At 37.3% G+C, this 22,618-nt stretch overlaps 2 protein-coding genes across 3 annotated transcripts in view; one reads left to right on the top strand and one right to left on the bottom strand.

Annotated features, from left to right (window-relative positions):
• Positions 1–10,647, bottom strand: part of LOC130905432 (glutathione hydrolase 5 proenzyme-like) — a 52,331-nt gene extending 41,684 nt beyond the window's left edge. The window contains exon 1 of the mRNA XM_057818825.1: positions 10,291–10,647. The gene's annotated coding sequence lies outside the window, so the exon portion shown is untranslated. The remainder of the gene's footprint in view (positions 1–10,290) is intronic.
• Positions 5,146–22,618, top strand: part of LOC130905433 (calcium-binding protein 1-like) — an 81,982-nt gene continuing 64,509 nt past the window's right edge. Inside the window, exon 1 of one of the 2 annotated variants that reach the window (XM_057818826.1) lies at positions 5,146–5,915. In XM_057818826.1, the coding sequence (XP_057674809.1) occupies positions 5,418–5,915 (498 nt within the window). In that variant the 5' untranslated portion in view covers positions 5,146–5,417. The remainder of the gene's footprint in view (positions 5,916–22,618) is intronic. The other variant, XM_057818827.1, reaches the window with a different exon arrangement.

Raw genomic sequence — 22,618 nt, 5'->3', positions numbered from 1 at the left:
ATCGGATCGGGAAATATCGGGATCGGTAGATACTCAAACTAAAACGATCGGGATCGGATCGGGAGCAAAAAAACATGATCAGAACAACCCTACTTATTAGGGTGCATGGCATCATGAATGCTTTGAAATACCAGGACATTTTAAATCAAAATCTGTTGCCCTCTGCCCAAAAGCTGAAGCTTTCGAATCTTACGAAAATATTGAGTTAAAGTCGATTAAAACTAGACGAAATTAGTCCCGAGTTTTCGCCAACAAAAATTAGACGAAGACAAACACATTTTAAAATGACTAAAATATGACTAAGACTAATAAGTATTATTGTCCAAAAGACGAAAACTAAGACGAAAATAAAATGGCTGCCAAAAACAACACTGCTGTCACTACACAAATAAAATAAAATATAACTCCCAGCGTAAACACTTCCATTTAAAAAAAAAAAAAAAAAAAAAAAAAAAAAAAAAAAGGAAGATGTACTTACATTTGGTCACGGACGCACACAAAGGAAAGTTCTCCTCACGCACCTAGCATGTGGCTGTGGTCAATTCAAATGCACGCCGCTCTCTCAACATTGAACATTTATTTACGTCATATTCATGTTGCCCATGTATGTTTATGATGTAAATTGTCTATTTGGCACCTCTGGATAATATTAAGAATCCAGCTTTATATAGACTGCTTATTCATCGCCACAAAAGCTTACTATGAACGCTACTCAGTAGCTAATGTAATAGCTAGATATTTTTCTCGTTTTTAAGTTGCAAGTGGTAGCATTTCGTCTCGATTATAATAATGGTCTCCTTTTTGTAAAGTTTAATACCATGGGCATACCGCTCCACTGCATACTGCAACACTCTCTCTGTCTGTATCTATATGAACTTCATTAAAAAAAAAAAAAAAAAAAGCATCTAATTAAAAAAAAAAAAAAAACACATCTATTGCCAGCTGTGGTAGCGCAAATTCCGAAATCTGAACTCCCGCCATCATCCATAAATTGTTCGTTCACTCAATCACTGTCAGAGTGAATTTGACAATACCTTGGGCTGACAGTTATACAAGGGGGCGGGGCTTTGTGATAGGTCCATTACACATTCTGATTCTGCCTTTACAATAATAATAATATGTGCGCACTACAACATGTGTTTTTATAATAGCTTTATTAATTAATTATTAGCTTTAAATCTCATTGTACTCTGTACAATGACAATTAAGGCTTTCTACTCCAATGTTGCAGTTTTTGTTAACCCTTTCATGCACAAAATATGACACATTTAACTCATTGGTAGCCACTGATGGCACTAGACGTCCAATCCATTTTGACTGGGAGGAGTGAATGAAAATTTGTTCAGTCACTGTAGTCAAACTGGATTGGACATCTATCGCCATCGATGGCATGCAATGAGTTAAACACTATGGGAAAAAAATCTACTTTAGAGTTTTAATTAGGGCCACGACCAGAGTGTATTTTTGTTTTTATTCATTTTAATGTTTTAAATTGTTTTTATTAACATTGTATTAATTTATGAATTTATTTGAAATCATAAAAATATAAGAAAAAATACAGTAATGATTAATAATTTCAAAAATAATAGCAATAGTTTTTATTTTTTAAAAATGACCTAAATTAGTTACTTGTCCAATAAAGGGTTAAAGGTCTAAAGCAGGGGTCCCCAAACTACGGCCCGCCTCCACATTTGGTCCGGCCCCCTGAACAAAAAAAAAAAAAATGTTTTTTTTTTTCAATAGTGTTATTTATTCTTTTTTCTGTGAAGAACCCAGAGAGGGTTATTTGGTTATTATCTATTTAATTAATAGTGTTATTATTATTTATGATTATATTATATTATATTATATTATATTATATTATATTATATTATATTATATTATATTATATTATATTATATTATATTATATTATATTATATTATATTATATTCAGGGCTGTCAAAATTATCGCGTTAATGACCGGTAATTAATTTTTTTAATTAATCCCGTAAAAATATTTGACGCAATTAACGCACAAATGCCCCGCTCAAACAGATTAAAATGAGAGCACAGTGAAAGGTGTACTTGTTGTGTTTTTCGGAGTTTTGCCGCCCTCTGCTGGCGCTTGGGTGCGACTGATTTTATAGGCTTCAGCACCCATGAGCATTATGTAAGTAATTATTGACATCAACAATAGCGGGTTTATTTTTTGATTGAAAATTTTACAAATTTTATCAAAACGAAAACATGAAGAGGGGTTTTGATATAAAATTTCTATGACTTGTCTTTTAAGAACTACAAGTCTTTCTATCCATGGATCGCTTTAACAGAATGTTGATAATGGTAGTGCCATCTTGTTGATTTATTGTTATAATAAAGAAATACAGGACTTATGTACCGTATGTTGAATGTATATATTCATCTTGTCTTTCCATTCCAACAATAATTTACAGAAAAATATGGCATATTTTATAGATGTTTTGAATTGCGATTAATCACGATTAATTAATTTTTAAGCTGTAATTAACTCGATTAAAAAATTTTAATCGTTTGACACCCCTAATTATATTTTATTTAGGGCTGTCAAACGATTAGCTCAAATATAGCTGGTTCCTACATAAAAATGAAAAAAGGTTACAATAAAATTATTTTCATGGGAGAAAGTAATTTTTCAAAATGCTTGCTTTATATAAAGGAAATTTACAGTGATTGTGTTTTTGGATTTTTTGGGGGGGGTGTTAAAAAAATGTGCATCGGCTGCAAATAAAAATATTTTTTTAATGATAAGAGATAGAAAATTTTAACATTTTACTTAGGGAATAAATGCACAAAATGCACAGTTGGATTAACGTTAACAGTAGAAAAAGTACAGGAAGACATGTCACTAAACAGATTCCTACTCGAGTTTTACAGGTTAGCAAGTTCACACGGTTTAATGTTATGCTAACTCTGATGCAGGTCGGGCTTTCAGTTGCAAAATTAGTAGTGTGTTCCCCACCTTCACGACATTGACATCTTTTTACATTGCTTAAAATGGCTGCTGCTGGCCGAAAAAACCTTCTAATATCCCTCCTCTTCAAAGGGGGCGGAGGAGAAGGCATGTCGACATGTATTTCTGTTGGGATTGTGTGAATCTGGGGGTTCTAGTCATTAGCCAATCAAACGTGCGTTTGAAGGAGAAAATATGGACAAGCTCATTCAGCAAGTGAGAGGGGTAAATGTAAGTCTGAACATAATGTAGGGTCAATTCTATCCTTTCAATTTATTGGGAAGACAATCTAAATTACCTGTATAACTGAACTGATTATATAATGCAAATAAGGTTGCTTAAAAGTTGGTGGGGACAATTTGAGCATCCCTAAAAGTTGCTGGTTTTATGTCCCTACCATACCTATGATAACCTACACCCTTGCCTGAGTGTTTTCCGGCATACACTGGTCACCCCAAGTAATATTTGATTGTTTTCATAGTATTTAACTCATTGCATGCCATTAAAGGGGAAGTTCAAAATTTTTGACATTTTGACATCTTCGCGTTAGCGGGGTTTTAATTAGTCGGTGGAGTTGATTTCAACAAATTCCATGCAGTTAGTTATATATTAGTTTCAGGGCTCCGGAGTGGCTAAGCTAGTGCGAGTCAATGGGCCGGTCCTAGCATGCCAATAAAAAACAACATATGCATGCATGAAAATCACTGATGACCCATGCAATCAATAGTGTTGACTGTTTTCAGGATGAGGTTATTAAAACTTATCATTACATTTCAATAACTGTAGTATGAACAGAAATATTTGTAATCCAGCAGCTCTGTCAGTAACAGGCTGCAGAGCAGAGTAATATTTTTTTCCACCGGTGTGTTTATGTTGTAGCCAGCAGCAAGTATCCACAGTTTGTTTTGTTCCTCATTCATTCTTCACAGGGAATTTGTGGAAACTCTCATTTGCCCATTTCTTCTGTCTGTTTCCACAGCCTCTTAATGTTGCCGTTCTTCAGTCAAGACTTTATAGACTGATGCTGCATTCGAGGAAGGTGGGAAGTCAGAGTTTACAACCTCCGAGCAGGAAAACTATCATTGGAACCCCACTCGAACCGGGAGGCCCTTGTCGCAAAGTCAGAAAAAAAAGTACCACGACTTCACGAGTTGCTTTAATCAGACGTCACTCGACAAAATGCACTGCCCGTTGCAGACCGTCAATAGTAAAACTAAAGACGGCAGTTTACAATGTGCTATATTTACTTTAGCTGTCATTTTTCCTCCACTATTTGATCGCTTACGAGAAGGCAGGTTTGCTGGAGGTCCACATGAGCACTGCTCTCCATTGTGGTCGCCCTGCGCATGCTAAAAAAATTGTTCAGCCGAAATAAATGAATTACGACAGTTTGGTGTGACATTGTTTTGGACGCTTGGGTATTTTGAACAACGATCTGCATTTTGCATATATTTGACCATGTTAGATCTCTTAGTATCGTTATTTTATTGGCATGTTAGGACGGGACCATTGATTCATTGACTTGGAATTGAATCGGGAGCAAAAAAAAGCAATCGGATTGGGAAATATCGGGATCGGCAGATACTCAAACTAAAACGATCGGGATCGGATCGGGAGCAAAAAAAACATGATCGGAACAACCCTAGTTTGGGGGCTTAATGCGCCATGAATCTGCTATGGCAGCATATAGACGTATTGTTCTATCAAACATACCAGTTCTTTTAGTTTAAAATACAGCAGTTTATCATAGAGAGGGGTGCAAGAGCAGAAACGGCTTTTTCAGCTTTGTCTGTGTTTTCCGCCATATACTTGTTTTTATTTTTTTCCAATCAATTTCTAAATTTATTCATGATTATAAAAAATATACAAAAATACAACAATGACTAATCATTTAAATATATATATAATAATTGCTTTAAAAAAAATGTTTTGTGACCAAAATAGTCACTTGTTCTGTCAATGGTCAAAGATCAAGTGTCAACTTTCAAAAAGCTGTCCACTGTTGAGACAATTTAACTTAATATACTTGATTTACGATATAAAACAGTCAAATGAGCATGATTATCTTCAAGACAGCGTTCACGCACTGCTTCTACTATACTGAACGAGTGAAAAGTGTCGAAATCCTTCCCATTGTAGAGGACTGATAGCATCCTCCCACTGCGCTAAAAGCTGCAGCAGTGGATTCTTCTTCACTCTTGTGACAAATTACGCGCGTGTTAATCCGCGGTGACGTGGGTCTCCTTGGTGAACTTGCATCGTGGACACTGTGCGTGCGCCCATTCCAACTTGAACAAAGTATAGGGGAACAGTTCCCTTGCAATTGTCCCGGCAGGTGGCAGCTGCCGCAGACCTCCATCCGACCCCCGCGGACGTGGATCCAGCAGCCGTGCGATGTCCTCCGCGCACCCGCAGCATCATCCGCAAGGTCTGGCCATGGGAGGACCATGAGCACATCGTTGCCGAAAAGCGAATCCGCCACATCCCTGCTCAGGTCCACGGGTCTCCAGCGTAGAAGCTCGCAGTCCGAACGCGGTCCGCGCGGCCGGAACCAACGCGGTCAGAAAGGAGCCGACGCCGGCCGGATGGAGGAAGCGAGCGCGAGGAGACCTTTGTGCCGCCCCGGGCACGCGGAGAAGGGCGCCGAGGACGTCAAGCGCAAGACGCGCCCCAAATCCGGCAGGTCCAAGCAGTCCGCGGGGCTCGCCAAGGGATCCCCGGGTGGGGGTAAAGAAAAGCGGGATGACGCCGACTTCTTTTTCGAGACCAGCGGGAAGAGGGTGAGCGGTTCTGCCTCCAGCCTGAGCTCGGACGCCGCCGCCCCTGTCGCCGCTGCGGCCCCGGCTACGAGACGGCCCGCTTCCGGCCGGAGGTCCAAAAGGCTCAGCACCGTTTCGGACTATGACGCGAGTTTGCACCCCATCGTCAAGTCTGTCTTTGGACAAGTAAGCTCGTTTGGACTCATTACAATCATGCAACACCACTTTTTATTTAGCTAGGTTTTCCCCATTTAACACTTTCAGGGACAGTGGTCAATAATACAGTGGACGTCAATTTAAAATGATCATTAGTTTAACACATTCAGTGTGGTGGTCGTTAAAAAACGGGAAAGTGGTATTGAAAATGCCTATTGACGGCAATAGACGTCCAATCCATTTGAACTGGGAGGGGGGCTGGAAGCCACCATGCATGTCAGCCCCTCTTCCAGTTCAAATTGATTGGACGTCTATTGCTGTCAATGGCAGCAATAGAGTTAAACTATGTGAGGTCACGAGATTTATAGAAAATAAATACCTGGCGGTGCGATTCCCAGAGCAAAATACACACATTTAAGTTTTACTTTTTAGCAAAAAAAAAAAAAAATTAGAACAATGCATTATATGACGGAAAACACAGAAACGGCTGAGAATGCTCTTGCACCCCTCTTTAAAATAAACTGCAGTATTTTAAGCCAAAAAACCTGTTGTGTTTGATAGAACAATATGCTGCCATAGCAGTTTCATGGCGCATTAAGCCCCCAAACTATTTTTAATTTGTCCGTTTTACCCTGGAAACACCCGTCTATAGATACCGTGCAACCGCTTTTGTTTCAACCCAGCCATAAAAAGAAGTAATTATATTTATTATTCGAAATGTCTTTCATTTTCAGCTTAGAATCATGAATTGATATCTCATATTTAGTTAAAAAAATGAAAAATTTAAAATTATTCATTCGCATATTTTATACTTTTTAAAAAATTGCGTCACAGTGAAAAAACAAGTGTCTGTAAATAGGTCACGGATAGCTACCTCATAACTATCGCTTAATTGTACTTTTTTTTTTTTTTTTTGTTACTGTCGCATTTCACCCGATATTTTAGATGGTAAATAATCGATCCAAACAGAAGAAAAATTGGGAAAAAAAAGCTTAAAAGGGTAAATATTTGAAAAAGAAAATCTCGACCACTCCTTGATGTCTGTGATTTCTGCATCATGGCCGTTGTTATATTACTGTGTTTCACCCATAAAATCCCCACAAAGTCCGGCTGTGGCCATTCACAGCTGTGTCTTGCCAGTCAATGAGACATGCTACACAAAGTTTTTGGATCGAAATAAAGTACGCGATAATATCTCTTTAAAATCATGGTGTCTTTAAATATGCTCTCTCATGCTCCTCAACTTTGGGTTTAGGGGTTTAAAACGTTGTCTTTTTTTTTTAAATGCCCTCCTGTTCAAAAATTTTCTTCCCCCAGAAAATTGAGCTTTTAAGCTTTGTAATGATGTATCACAAAACACATGCATATTGGACAATTTTGAAATTTGGCTAAATTGGGGGTCTCAGAGTGGAACTTCAAGCCAGTGTTTTCCGCCATATATACAGTGGGGAGAACAAGTATTTGATACACACTCAATGGGAAAACCCATTGGCAGTGTATAAAATACTTGTTTTCCCCACTGTATAATATATATGTATATGTATGTATATGTATATGTATATACACACACATACATACATACATACACACATACATACATACATACATACATACAAGGGTTCACCAAATCTGGACCTCGATGCCATCAATCCTGTCGTGTTTTCTACGTCTCTCTCCCCTAACACACCTGAATCAAATGATTATGTCATCAGCAACCTCTCCAGAAGCCTGATAATGATCCTGATTATTTGATTCAGGTGTGTTGGAGGAGGGAGACATGGAAAACATGACAGGAAAAATGGCTCCAAGGTCCCGATTTAGTGAACCCTGATATATACAGTGATCCCTTTTTTCAATTTAAAAAAAAAATAAATGCAGGATTTTATAGAACTGTCTGAACCAATCACATAGTCTCTCGCTCCTGCCACTTTCCTTGGTCAAGCAGTGCACTGGAGTTGCTTATTAAAGTTAACAGTGATTGACAGATGTTAAGGACTAATCTTGCCAGAGATGCTTGGAAGTCGAAACTTAAAAGTGCCGCATGCGTCAATCATTGTTAAATTTGTTAAACAGTTGCTGTGGCAACTTATTGTGTGTAAGTGAGCAGCTTGAGCGGGTTTGAGTGGATTCACTCAATGAAGCATTTAATAAAGACAAGCTTATTTCTACTTTATTCTTGTTTAAAATTAATTTCGTGGCATGTACAGTAGACAACATGTTTAAAACTTCATTTGAAGGTTAAAAAAAACATTTGAAGTGCTTAAAATACATTTATTAAAAATAGTTTATTTACACAGTTTTTTTTTTCTTTAAATTATACTTTGGGGGGAAAAAGTGAAAAAACATGTCTTATATGTATTTCTTTCCAATGCTAAATCTGAATAAATACATTGAACACAGGGGAGGCGTTTTTCACTTCACGCGGCGGGTTCTGGTCCGAAAAACGAGGGATATCACACACACACACGCACATATATATATATATGCGGGCCATGCGCAGCTCTACTTTTGATTGGAAAATTTTACAAATTTTATTAAAACGAAAACATGAAGAGGGGTTTTAATATAAAATTACTATATCTTGTAACTATAACATTTATCGTTTAAGAACTACAAGTCTTTCTATCCGTGGATCACTTTAACAGAAAGAATGTTAATGCCATTTGTGGATTTATTGTTACAATAAACAAATACAGTACTTATGTACAGTATGTTGTATGTATATATCCGTCGTGTGTCTTATCTTTCCATTCCAACAATAATTTACATAAAAACATGGCAGATTTTAGAGATGGTTTGAATTACGATTAATTGCGATTAATTACGATTAATTAATTTTTAAGCTGTAATTAACTTGATTAAAAATTTTAATCGTTTGACAGCCCTAATATATATATATATATATATATATATATATATATACACATACATACAGTGGGGAGAACAAGTATTTGATACACTGTCAATGGGTTTTCCCATTGTCAGTGTATATATATACAGTGTACCCACTGTATATATATGTTAATATATATATACTAGGGCTGCGAAAATTATCGCGTTAACGGGCGGTAATTAATTTTTTAAATTAATCACGTTAAAATATTTGACGCAATTAAGGCACATGCCCCGCTCAAACAGATTTAAATGACAGTACAGTGAATTGCCCACTTGTTGTGTTTTATGGAGTTTTGCCGCCCTCTGCTGGCGCTTGGGTGTGACTGATTTTATAGGCTTCAGCACCCATGAGCATTGTGTAAGTAATTATTGACATCAACAATGGCGGGCTACTAGTTTATTTTTTGATTGAAAATTTTACAAATTTTATTAAACCGAAAACATTAAGAGGGGTTTTAATCCAAAATTTCTATAACTTGTACTAACATTTATCTTTTAAGAACTACAAGTCTTTATATCCATGGATTGCTTTAACAGAATGTTAATAATGTTAATTCCATCTTGTTGATTTATTGTTATAATAAACAAATACAGCACTTATGTACCGTATGTTGAATGTATATATCCGTTTTGTGTCTTATCTTTCCATTCCAACAATAATTTACAGAAAAATATGACATATTTTATAGATGGTTTGAATTGCGATTAATTGCGATTAATTATGATTAATTACTTTTTAAGCTGTAATTAACTCAATTAAAAATTTTAATCGTTTGACAGCCCTAATATATACTTTTTTTTTCTCCAAAAAATGGATCCTTCAATGAATCATTAGTTTTAATCCAAAATTATTTAAATATTTTCGGACCCTTGTTATATATGATCGTAAAAAAATATTTTAGAAAGAAAATTCATGCATGAAAAAGGCTAATCAATGAAAACCAAAAATCAGATATTAGCGTACTCGTGTTTAGCACGTCTGCCACTAAGTCGAGAGGTTCTGGGTTCAATTCCAGAGCATTTTCTCACATTATAAAAAAATGCATGTTAGATTTATTAAACATTCTAAATATTTACAGTTGTGAATAGAGTAGTTGGTTTCAAGAGGGGGTTGAGCTTGAAAGAGTCGGGGTTTGAATCTCAGTTTTTGCCAAGTACTGCAGTTCATTTCTTCCAAATTTGTGAAATTTAGATAAACTGAGTTCTCTAAAATTGCCAATCAGTGGAAATGGTTTTGTCATATTTGACCTGTGATCGTCTGGCGACCAATCCAAGGTGCACCCCAACTCTAAACCCACACTTTATGTATCGTATCAGTACAATTCGGTGGTGCTATGACAAGCGTTTTTGGTTTTTTTTGAGAGAGAGAGAGATAGATCATACGCTTTTTTGATTGGCTCCGACAGTGCGACACCGCCAGCGATTCAAATTTAAAATTGCAGCAAATCAAGATCAGACAGTCGCATTTGGGTACATTGCTCTTTAGCAAACTGTACACAGTCATACCCACCATCTATACAAGTTTGTCAGTCCCCGATGACAGGCTTTTAGTTATTCCTTTTCAAAAAGATGCAAAAGTTCGTGAAAAAAAAGACATTCACTTGTAGACTCCATTCTTGAAAAAACCTTTTTGGGTATCTTGTGTCAGCCACCATAGCTTCTAAATCGTCTGCAACCAAAACAAGGTCAAGGGTTAAGGAAAACGAACGGATTGGATTTTAGATAACGTGGTAAAAATGTCACCAAATTCCAGTAAAAATTTGAATCAGATTTAAAAAAAAAAAAAAAAATCACTAGAAATTTCTGTCCTTCTCCCCATCTTGTGTGGTCACTTTTAAATCCTCATGAATGCTCTAAAGCAGCCTGGTCAAGGAATAATACAGTGAGGCGGTGGACAAAAAAAAGTCCAAATGTGCAATGGGGAAAATGAGGAAATTAACAAGGGAGCAACATTTAAAGAGACATCCCTCACAACAGCTGGGAGGGGGAGTGTGAAAACAGTTCAGGAAGGTCCTGACATCAGTGTTATTTTTTTTTTTGACAGCTCTTTTAATTTTTGTCTTACTCTTTTGGACAAAAATACTTCAAAATGTGTCACCTTTGTCTAGTTTTAGGTGACAAAATCTCATTCAAATTTCGTCTAGTTTTAGAGTTGATAGTTACTCAAAATGTTTTCGTCTGTAAAACCTTTTAGATCAAAAATAAATTATTAATTTGGAAACACATGGTACTTTCAGACTATAATACTTATGAGTAGGGTTGTTCCGATCATGTTTTTTTTGCTCCCGATCCGATCCCGATCGTTTTAGTTTGAGTACCTGCCGATCCCGATATTTCCCGATCCGATTGCTTTTTTCTTGCACCCGATTCAATTCCAATCATTCCCGATAATTTTTCCCGATCATATACATTTTGGCAATGCATTAAGAAAAAAATGAATAAAACTCGGACGAATATATACATTCAACATACAGTACATAAGTACTGTATCTGTTTATAAAAATCCTCAAGATGGCATTTACATTATTAACATTCTTTCTGTGAGAGGGATCCACGGGTAGAAAGACTTGTAATTCTTAAAGGATAAATGTGACCTTGTATATTGTGACTAAATATTGGCATCTAGTGTATTTGTTGAGCTTTCAGTAAATGATACTGTAGCCATTTAACTTCTGCCCAAATGCATGATGGGAAGTGCAACCATGACTGTGCGTAGTGGTACCAATTGATATATCTTCTCTGTGTTGGGAAATAAAATAGGGTGTTAAGAAAAAGATCAATTACTACCATTCTTCCCCACATTGCTTTCCACGATATTTCTAAGCGACGAGAGAGGAATTGTAAGGTTTTAGTCAATTAAAAAAAAGCTTCAAAGGCTGCCAAAATTCTCTCTACTCTTTTAATGTTGCCTTTTAACTCTATGTATACGTAAAACGGTGCCATTACAGACTGAACGTGACAATGCGTGAGTGGGTAGTGCAGCGCATGCATTAATTGCGTTAAATATTTAAAAGTTATTACCGCCGTTAATGTGATAAATTTGATAGCCTTAGTTTAAGACAAAACTAAAGACTATGGATGAGTGTAAGACATTTTGTCTGTAACGTTAAATACAATCAGAAAACGATTTAATCAAAAAAAAAAAAAAAAAAAAGGCATGTCCGATATTTTTTTGCCGATCGATCGAGACATCTCTACTTATGAGTCTTAGTCATATTTTAGCCATCTAAAAATATGTTTGTCTTTTTTTTTTTTTTTTTTTTTTCGAAAAACCAAGACTTGTGTTTTTAAACATAATGAAATGAAAATGCGCAATAGTTTCCGCCACATGTTAGCAATGTGTGACATTTTATGTGTAGTTAGCCTGCATTGTTGCAGTGCCTGTTGTGTCACTCATGTGACGTGCTGCCCCCCCCCCCCCGGACTCACCAGTGTGTTTCCAGTCTCCATGCAAGCTTGCACACACGTAAAATTTGTTTTCTTATCTTGGCCTGAGACAATATGCAATGTTTCCTTAGCCTTAGGGTTGGGCATGATTTGAATTTGAACCGTTCCGATTCCGATTCCACGTTTCGATCCCGGTTCCAAACGTTTCTCGATTCCGATTCTTTTAATAGGCAGGATTTTAAAAAAATTACAAAATTTATATGAATTTCTTAACTTTTTTTTTTTTTTGTAATTATATCAACTTTCAATTAAATTTGCTATGAATTTCTCACAGGGCTATTTTTAGCTTGTATATACAGTGGGGCAAATAAGTATTTAGTCAACCACTAATTGTGCAAGTTCTCCCACTTGAAAATATTAGAGAGGCCTGTAATTGTCAACATGGGTAAACCTCAACCATGAGAGACAGAATGCGGAAAAAAGAAAAAATCACTGTTTAATTTTTAAAGAATTTATTTGCAAATCATGATGGAAAATAAGTATTTGGTCAATACCAAAAGTTCATATCAATACTTTGTTATGTACCCTTTGTTGGCAATAACGGAGGCCAAACGTTTTCTGTAGCTCTTCACAAGCTTTTCACACACCGTTGCTGGTATTTTGGCCCATTCCTCCATGCAGATCTCCTCTAGAGCAGTGATGTTTTGGGGCTGTTGTTGGGCAACACGGACTTTCAACTCCCTCCACAGATTTTCTTCGGGGTTGAGATCTGGAGACTGGCTAGGCCACTCCAGGACCTTGAAATGCTTCTTATGAAGCCAATCATTTGTTGCCCCGGCTGTGTGTTTGGGATTGTTGTCATACTGAAAGACCCAAATCTCTCGATACATGGCCCCATTTATTCTTTCCTTTACACAGATCAGTCGTCCTGGTTCCTTTGCAGAAAAACAGCCCCAAAGCATGATGTTTGCACCCCCATGCGTCACAGTGGGTATGGTGTTCTTCGGATGCAATTCTTTCTCATCCAAACTCAAGAACCTGTGTTTCTATCAACTATTTTGGTATCATCTGACCATAACACATTCTCCCAGTCCTCTTCTGGATCATCCAAATGCTCTCTAGCGAACCGCAGACGGGCCTGGACGTGTACTTTCTTCAGCAGGGGGACATGTCTGGCAGTGCAGGATTTGAGTCCCTGGCGGCGCATTGTGTTACTAATAGTTGCCTTTGTTACTGTGGTCCGTGTGGTCTGTAGGTCATTCACTAGGTCCCCCCGTGTGGTTCTGGGATTTTTGCTCACCGTTCTTGTTATAATTTTAACGCCACGGGGTGAGATCTTGCATGGAGCCCCAGATCGAGGGAGATTATCAGTGGTCTTGTTTGTCTTCCATTTTCTAATAATTGCTCCCACAGTTGACTTCTTTACACCAAGCGTTTTACCTATTGCAGAGTCAATCTTCCCAGCCTGGTCCAGGTCTACAATTTTGTCTCTGGTGTCCTTCGACAGCTCTTTGGTCTTGGCCATAGTGGAGTTTGGAGTGTGACTGACTGAGGTTGTGGAGAGGTGTCTTTTATACCGATAATGAGTTTAAAACAGATGCCATTAATACAGGTAACGAGCGGAGCCAAGTTAGACCTCGTTTGAAGAAGTTACACCTCTTTGACAGCCAGAAATCTTGCTTGTTTGTAGGAGACCAAATACTGATTTTCCACTCTAATTTGAAAATAAATTCTTTAAAAATCAAACAATGTGATTTTGTGGCGTTCGTCTAGTTATGTTCTAGTCTCCCAACCCACGTTTTTAGCTGGTCATCATCATGGAAAAATTTTTCCTCGACGAAATATTCTCATTTTTGTCATAGTCGACGAAAACAACACTGCCTCACATATGAACTTTTCAAATTACAATACGGCAATTTGATGAGATTTTGGCTAGAAATGCTCTATGGTGTGTAGTCATCCAAACCCAAACCGCAATAATAATTCAATCACCAACAACCAGGACTGGTCGACGCTTAATCACAGGTCATATGAAGACCCTTGTGAGCAATTATTTCATCACCTTGACATCTGCTTTAAGGTCTTCTCCTGTCTGACCTTTCAAGATGTTCATCTCTTCTCTTGTCTGACCTTTCAAGATGTTCTTCATATGAAAAAGCCTCACTGGCTGATTGCTTTCCAAAATCTAGCCATTTTCTTCCAATCCGCTGCCTTCTGGGTGGATCATATATAAAAAAAAAATAAGCTGGGGAAGAGACAATTACCTCCGTGCTCACTAATGTGTTCCAGAAATAACTCCTCTCGCGCACTCAATTCAGGCCAGAGCTTCAATCAGTCTCTGAGGTTCGTGTGGAAATATTCGTGTAACCAGCGACACATTTGTTACATTTTTAATCAACTCCAAGAGGAAATGGATGGTGGTTATATTTCCATAACCTTTCATTCGGGTAAGAAGATATGATGTGGTGTAATAAGGACTCGCGTAGTATATTTTGTGAAACCACAGGTGGGAATTAGAGATCCGATCACATCATTTTCAAAGTATCGGAATCGGCAAAAAAATATTGGCCATGCCTTTTTAATTTTTTTTTTTTTTTTTTAATTAAATCGTTTTCTAATTGCATTTAACGTTACAAACATAATATGTTACACTCATCCAGGGTCTTTAGTTTAGGCTCAAGGTAGGGTTATCAAATTTATCCCGATAACGGTGGTCATTTTTAAAAAATGTATCACGTTGAAATATTTAACGCAATTAATGCATGCGCTGCATGACCCATTCACGCATTGTCGCGCTTAATCTGTAATGGCGCCGTTTTACCTATATATAGAGATAAAAAGCAGCCTAAAATGAGTAGAGTGAATCTTGGCAGCCTTTGGGGCCTTTATTTTAATTGGCTAAAGCCTTACAATCCATCTCCCTACAATTAGAAATATCATGGGAAGCAGTGTGGGGAAGCAAGGTAGCAAATGATCTTTTTCTTAACACCTTATGTTATTTCTCAACGCAGAGAAGATATATCAATTGGTAGCACTACGCACAGTCATGGTTCCACTTCCCATCATGCATTTGGGCATTGCTACAGTATCATTTACTGAAAGCTCAACAAATACACTAGATGGCAATATTTAGTCACAATATACAAAGTCACAAGTCTTTCTATCCGTGGATCCCTCTCACAGAAAGAATGTTAATAATGTAAATGCCATCTGGAGGATTTATTGTCATAATAAACATATACAGTACTTATGTACTGTATGTTGAATGTATATATTCGTCCGAGTTTTATTCATTTTTTTCTTAATGCATTGCCGAAATGTATATGATCGGGAAAAATTATCGGGAATGATTGGAATTGAATCGGGAGCAAAAAAAAAAAGCAATCGGATCAGGAAATATCGGGATCGGCAGATACTCAAACTAAAACAAATGGGATTGGATCGGGAGCAAAAAAACATGATCGGAACAACCCTTTTAAGAACTATTGTTCTAATCATTCTCTCCTACTCACCTTTCCAGTCGAGGTCTCTACCCTGTCATCTTTTTGCTCCTCTGCTCTGACTACTACAGGTCAAGAAAGGTGGGAGAGTGATTATTCTTAGTGTATTATTATGACAATCCACGGATGATAATCATATGTAAATGAGTTTAGCTCCTGTACTCATCTATGCGTAAAGTGACAAACACAGCTGATGCTGCAGAAGGAACTCACCCCAAAGATAGTGGTAAATATAGTTTACACTTAACTGTACTACAACCTTCACAACTCATTTCAGACTAACTAACTAGCTAGCAGCAGCAGCTAAGTAACAGCGTTATTTTAGAGCTGGGATGTAACTTTTCACTGCAAAACAACAAGGGTAATACGTGCACAGAGATTGTCCGTAGTGTGCAAGCAAGGCTTTTATTCGTCAAACATGGAACATTTGGTTTATTAATGACATGAGACTTTTTGCTGTTAGCTTTGAGGCAACATGCATATTGGCCTAAACCCGATGATGGAAAACCGGGGTCGATATTATCCGATCACATTTTAAAATGCCTTCATCAGGCTGATAATATCGGACAACTCTGATTACAATCGTATATATTTTAGAGGAAAAAATAAGATAAACTGCATCAAATAAAGTGAATTACATGAAAATAAATGCAATAAATGACAATGATCGAACGTCTTTGGTCAAAATTAATTTATACATTTTTGGAAAATCCGTGTATTTTATTGTCAATCAACTATAAGATTTTGTTTTTGACTTTTAAGACATCTTGAAAAAACTATCAGCACTACGGTTGTTCCGATCATGTTTTTTTGCTCCCCATCCGATCCCGATCGTTTTAGTTTGAGTATCTGCCGATCCCGATATTTCCCGATCCGATTGCTTTTTTTTGCTCCCGATTCAATTCCAATCATTCCCGATAATTTTTCCCGATCATATACATTTTGGCAATGCATTAAGAAAAAAATGAATAAAACTCGGACCAATATATACATTCAACATATAGTACATAAGTACGGTATTTGTTTATGATGACAATAAATTCTCAAGATGGCATTTACATTATTAACATTCTTTCTGTGAGAGGGATCCACGGATAGAAAGACTTGTGATTTTGTATATTGTGACTAAATATTGCCATCTAGTGTATTTGTTGAGCTTTCAGTAAATGATACTTTAGCCATGCCCAAATGCATGATGGGAAGTGGAACCATGACTGTGCGTAGTGCTACCAATTGATATATCTTCTCTGCGTTGGGAAATAACTTAAGGTGTTAAGACAAAGATCAATCGGTCTTTGTCAGTCACGCGCCCAAACTAGCGGACACGCCTCCATGCGCCATTTTGAGTGTACCACGGATGTAAACAAACCAGAACAGGAGTAGCTCCGACGCCACATTACTGCCTCCAACTTTATCGCTGGATATAAAAAAACTCCCTCGTTTATCGTATCAGCGCTTACATTTTAAAAACTATAAATCTCTCGAAGCTCACGGACATTTCACGAATGGCTGGGTGCAGAATCTCTTCTCATTTGGACCGCAGGACTGCGAAAACACAGCCGTCACTCTCGTTGCTCCTCTCAGAAACATGATACAGCTCTTACTTGAACATTGTTGAACTTGAATTGTACCTTGAATATCATCTTAAACATCAAATGACTAAAACAGGTTAAGGAACTGTCATAATGACATGCAAGTTCATGTATATTGCACAATATATTGTTTCAGTGTTGACATTGCCATGCAAAGATGTGCACTTCTCTCAATGCAGGACTTGTCATGTGAAGTGGGACAAATTTACATGAACACATTATTCTACAACTAGTGTTATTTTTAGGGCTGTCAAACGATTAAAATTTTTAATCGAGTTAATTACAGCTTAAAAATTAATTAATCGTAATTAATCGCAATTAATTGGAATTCAAACCATTTATAAAATATGCCATATTTTTCTGTAAATTATATATATATATTCTGTAAAGTACATTGTTGGAATGGAAAGATAAGACACAAGATGGATATATACATTCAACATACGGTACATAAGGACTGTAGTGGGCATTTCACTCTACTGTCATTTAAATCTGTCTATGCTGTCCTCACTCCGAAGCGTCTACTTTTTCCAAAGCTAGACAGCTAGTGAACGACACCATAATAATCAGACTTCTTTCTTTTTCATCTGATTTATTAGTAAAATGGCCTCAAACCATTGTCCTCTTTAGACCGTCGTAAAACTACAAAAAAAAAAGTACACAAGCATTGCATTAGCAACAACGTTAGCTTAGCACGCTATACAGGTTCACAAAACAAACAAAAAGCGTCTCATACAAAAAATATAACATTTCGCTTACTAACATAATATGTGCATTATTTACAACAACCATACTTACGGACAAATCTTGTCCAAGGATCATATAAGCACAACATTACAACGTAGGCGTCAGCCCGAGACGTCCTGCAGCCATATTGAACTGGCAAGACAACAATAAACCATGTCTTAAAGCGACCACAAGAGTTCGCTGTTAGACAGAACAAAAAGCCTTGCTGTAAACTTACCAAAAGGCAGAATACTGTCTGAGCGGGACATGTGCGTTAATTGCGTCAAATATTTTAACGTGATTAATTTAAAAAATTAATTACCGCACGTTAACGCGATAATTTTGACAGCCCTAGTTATTTTACTTCGTATGCACATACTTTATATTTCCTTGTATTGCTATTTTCTGCTTACCATTGTGCTGCTACTGTTTTGAGAATTTTAGTAAAACATATCTAACAAAAAAAAGTAAAACCGTCATGCTTGTTTTGTTAGCAAACATCGTATTTCCTATACAGGAATAACGTTTGAATGTAATTAATAAAGAAAGGTACTTTTCATTATCAAAACCAACACCAGTTCTTTATGTACTTAAGAGAGGCAAAGACACGAGAAGACTTCAAAATTGTCATTGCCATAATTTATTAAACAGGTTTAGGTAATCTAAAAACGTATGAAACTTTGCTTGCACAGACATATTATCATTATTATTATCCAACATTGTGGCATCTTCACCTTCACATGGAAGAATCATGTTTATGGTTTTGGTTCCTGTTAAGAGCTTATACTTCTGACAAACATTTCTGATGAACTTTTCACCATGGATTCCCAAATGTGCTATTTTCCGAGTTTCCTCCACATCTCTAGCTGCTAACTGACAGCTGCCTTTTGTAAATGCTGGGAGTTTGACCTCTGCACACAACATGCCCACACATTCCTGTATGTCAAAACCTCTGTCAGCCAAGACAATGTCCCCAGGTAACAAATTATCAAGAAAACCACTGTTCAGGGTTATAAGTTTGTCACTTGTACGACCTCCCCAGCCTTTTGATAAGAAACAAATGGCTACCTTGGGTGTCATACCTATCAAGTACTTCATAGTGTGGTGGTGCTTGTAGCTGGAAAACATTTGGGCACGTGCTTTCAGATTTGATGGTTTCTCTGTGAAAATTTCAAAACGGTCAATCACAGTCGGTGTCAAATTCTGACTGGTGTTGTGCGTCTCATCCTCTGTGATTAGCTGATCACCTTCTTCTCCAGCTTCATGTGTCCCCTCTTCAGTCTGTAGCTGACCACTTTGTTCTTCAGCATCAGGTGTCCACTCCTCATTCTGTTGGTGACTGTTTATTTCACCAGGTTCAGATGGTCCCTCCTTGGTCTGCAGCTCTTCAATGTTTGCATCCTGCTGGACCCCCATCTCTGGTGTTTGCAATGTCTCTTTCCGTAGCTGCTCACGCCTACTTCGTCTTGCAGAGCGTGCGTTGTTTGTCGGTGTAACAGATGTGTGTCCCAGATGTAGGGAAGGTGCCCAGTCTGGGTCAGTCTCCCATCATTTCATAAGCTGGTTCACCTGCAATCACGTTAGGTTTTATTTAGAAAGTTAGGTAAGATTGGATGTTTCCATGGCATTTCACAATCATAACCACATAATAAGACATGCTACCATCCCATCCAACCATTCCATCAGATGTCAAGAGGAAATCTCACGCATTGATAAATATTTCTGTGCATTTTTGCTGTTTACCTTTATCTTTCAAATCATTCACTCTGAAATGTTTTTATAAACCATGACTGAATAAATTAAACACTGATTTATCACGAACAGATTTACCCATTTCCTCTGCCCTCCCTCTTTGCCTGCAGTTTACAAGTGAGGCTGGCTAGCTAGCTAAGGTTAGCCAATGAGAAAATAGCGACTTTAGAAAACAAAAAACAGCATATTCAGTATCAATACTTAAAAAAAAAGCTCTGACTTGCCTTTATGAAAATGCCGAGAGCAAACACGCATGAAGTCACCCTTCCGTCTCACCGCTGCGACCCAGGCCAGGTCATCCGACGCCTCTTCGTTAGTTCCTCAGCCTGCCGTGCATAACCTCTTTTCCAAGTGGGGAAACGAAAAAATCTTACGTGGTGGTCAGATCTTTGTCGTGTGATTTAGTATGGCATCCTTACACACAACACAAGTGTCCCATTTTATCAAAGACAATGATGAACGCAAAGACGATTCTTACTGCTCAGTTGTTTACAATAAGTGAGCGGTGCACCCAAAATGGCGATTCAACCCACAATGCACTGCAGCTTTTGCAAGCGTTACGTCATCTGAAAAAGACCGATTGCTACCTTGCTTCCCCACATTGCTTCCCATGATATATCTAATCGTAGGGAGAGGGATTGTAAGGCTTTAGCCAGTTAAAAAAAGGCTCCAGAGGCTGCCAAAATTCACTCTACTCATTTTACGCTGCCTTTTATCTCTCTATATAGGTAAAACGGCGCCATTACGGATTGAGCGCGACAACGCGTGAATGGGTCGTGCAGCGCATGCATTAATTACGTTAAATATTTTATCGTGATACATTTTTTAAAAAATTAATTACTGCCGTTATTGGGATAAATTTGATAACCCTACCTTAAGCCTAAACTAAAGACTCTGGATGAGTGTAACATATTATGTTTGTAACGTTAAATACAATTAGTAAACGATTTAATTAAAATATATATACTGTATATATTAAAAACAGGCATGGCCGATATTTTTTTGCCGATTCCAATACTTTGAAAATGACGTGATCGGACCCTATCGATCGGGTCCGATCACGTCATTTTCTCTAATCAGCACCTCTTCTTAATATTCTGGCCAGTGAGCGCAATAATAACACAATGATTCTGTGCATACAACTTTTAGAGAGTTATGAACTTGCATCCTCTCAATGACATTTAGTGTCTACAGTTGACTTCACTGTACATGCGTCGACCTTAATTCAAAGTACACGTCCGGATCTCCTCAGAGTGGACACGACAGGGCGATGCGATGCAGCGCAACAAACTTTCTTTTCATAAAATAATTTGTTACGTAACACCAAGATCTGCATGCATACATACGAGGCCAACTGAGAGCAGCCAGTGGAGGAGGCTAAAAATAGAGCATCAAGACCTGAATTTCAAAGACTGGAGGCGGCGCGCAGTTTTTTTTTGTTTGTGTTCTCTGCACTAAAGAGAGGGAAAAAAAGGAGCTCGTCATGAGGCTCTCATTCAAATGCAAGCCCGGAAATCAATGCACATGTTTCTAAATAAATTAGGAACATCATCTTTGATTGAAAAGCTACATGAGAAAAATGCGTTTGACTATTTTGAAATATTGAAATGTTGATATGCTCTCAATCGATGGTAGATTTGCATGAAGGCGTTTCAATTACAGCTGCAGTGGAATGCATTTAAAACATGATTTCATATTTAGCCAATAATTTACTAGATATAAATTCATACCAAAACTTCTGCATATTTTCTTTTCATTTTCAACAGTTTTGTCCCTATTTTAACTCTTTTAAAAACAAGGAACTAGTTTAAAATTCAGTTTAATTGCACAACAGTAGCCACTTTTTTTGCTTTCAACCAAGAATCGAGACTGTTTTACGTCCATATGTCTAAAGAATTCAGGGATTTAAGCATTTATTCACAAGAAATTTCACCGGAAATGCTCTGTTTACATAAGGCGGCCGCCACATTGACTAACAGTCGAGCATCGTACTTCGACATATTTACGTAAAATAAATGCTAACTGCCTGGTTCTTTCCTCTTTTAACATGAATCAATACTGTTTTACGTCCATATCTATAAAGAATTCAGGGATTTAAGCATTTATTCACAATAATATTCACCGGAAAAGCTCTATTTACATAAGGCGGCTGCCACATTGACTAACAGACTAGCATCGTATTTCGACATATTTACGTAAAATAAATGCTAACTGCACTTTTTTTTTTGCTTTTAACCAAAAATCGAGACTGTTTTACGTCCATATCTATAAAGAATTCAGGGATTTAAGCATTTATTCACAAGAATACTCACCGGAAAAGCTCTGTTTACATAAGGTGGCCGCCACATTGACTAACAGACTACTTCGACATAAATATGTAAAATAAATGCTAACTGCACTTTTTTTGTTGTTGCTTTTAACCAATAATCGAGACTGTTTTACGTCCATATCTATAAAGAATTCAGGGATTTTAGCATTTATTCACAAGAATATTCACCGGAAAAGCTCTATTTACATAAGTCGGCCGCCACATTGACTAATAGACTAGCATCGTACTTCGACGTATATACGTAAAATAAATGCTAACTGCACGTTTTTTTGTTTTGTTTTTGCTTTTAACCAAGAATCGAGACTGTTTTACGTCCATATCTATAAAGAATTCAGGGATTTAAGCATTTATTCACAAGAATTGTCACCGAAAATGCTCTGTTTACATAAGGCGGCCGCCACATTGACTAACAGACTAGCATCGTACTTCGACATATTTACGTAAAATAAATGCTAACTGCACTTTTTTTTTGCTTTTAACCAAGAATCGAGACTGTTTTATGTCCATATCTATAAAGAATTCAGGGATTTAAGCATTTATTCACAAAAATAT

The sequence above is a fragment of the Corythoichthys intestinalis genome, chromosome 17 (genome assembly GCF_030265065.1).
Source record: "Corythoichthys intestinalis isolate RoL2023-P3 chromosome 17, ASM3026506v1, whole genome shotgun sequence".
Classification (NCBI taxonomy): domain Eukaryota; kingdom Metazoa; phylum Chordata; class Actinopteri; order Syngnathiformes; family Syngnathidae; genus Corythoichthys; species Corythoichthys intestinalis.
The sequence above is the reverse complement of the archived record's forward strand: the minus strand, read 5'-3'. Positions and strand labels throughout refer to the sequence as shown.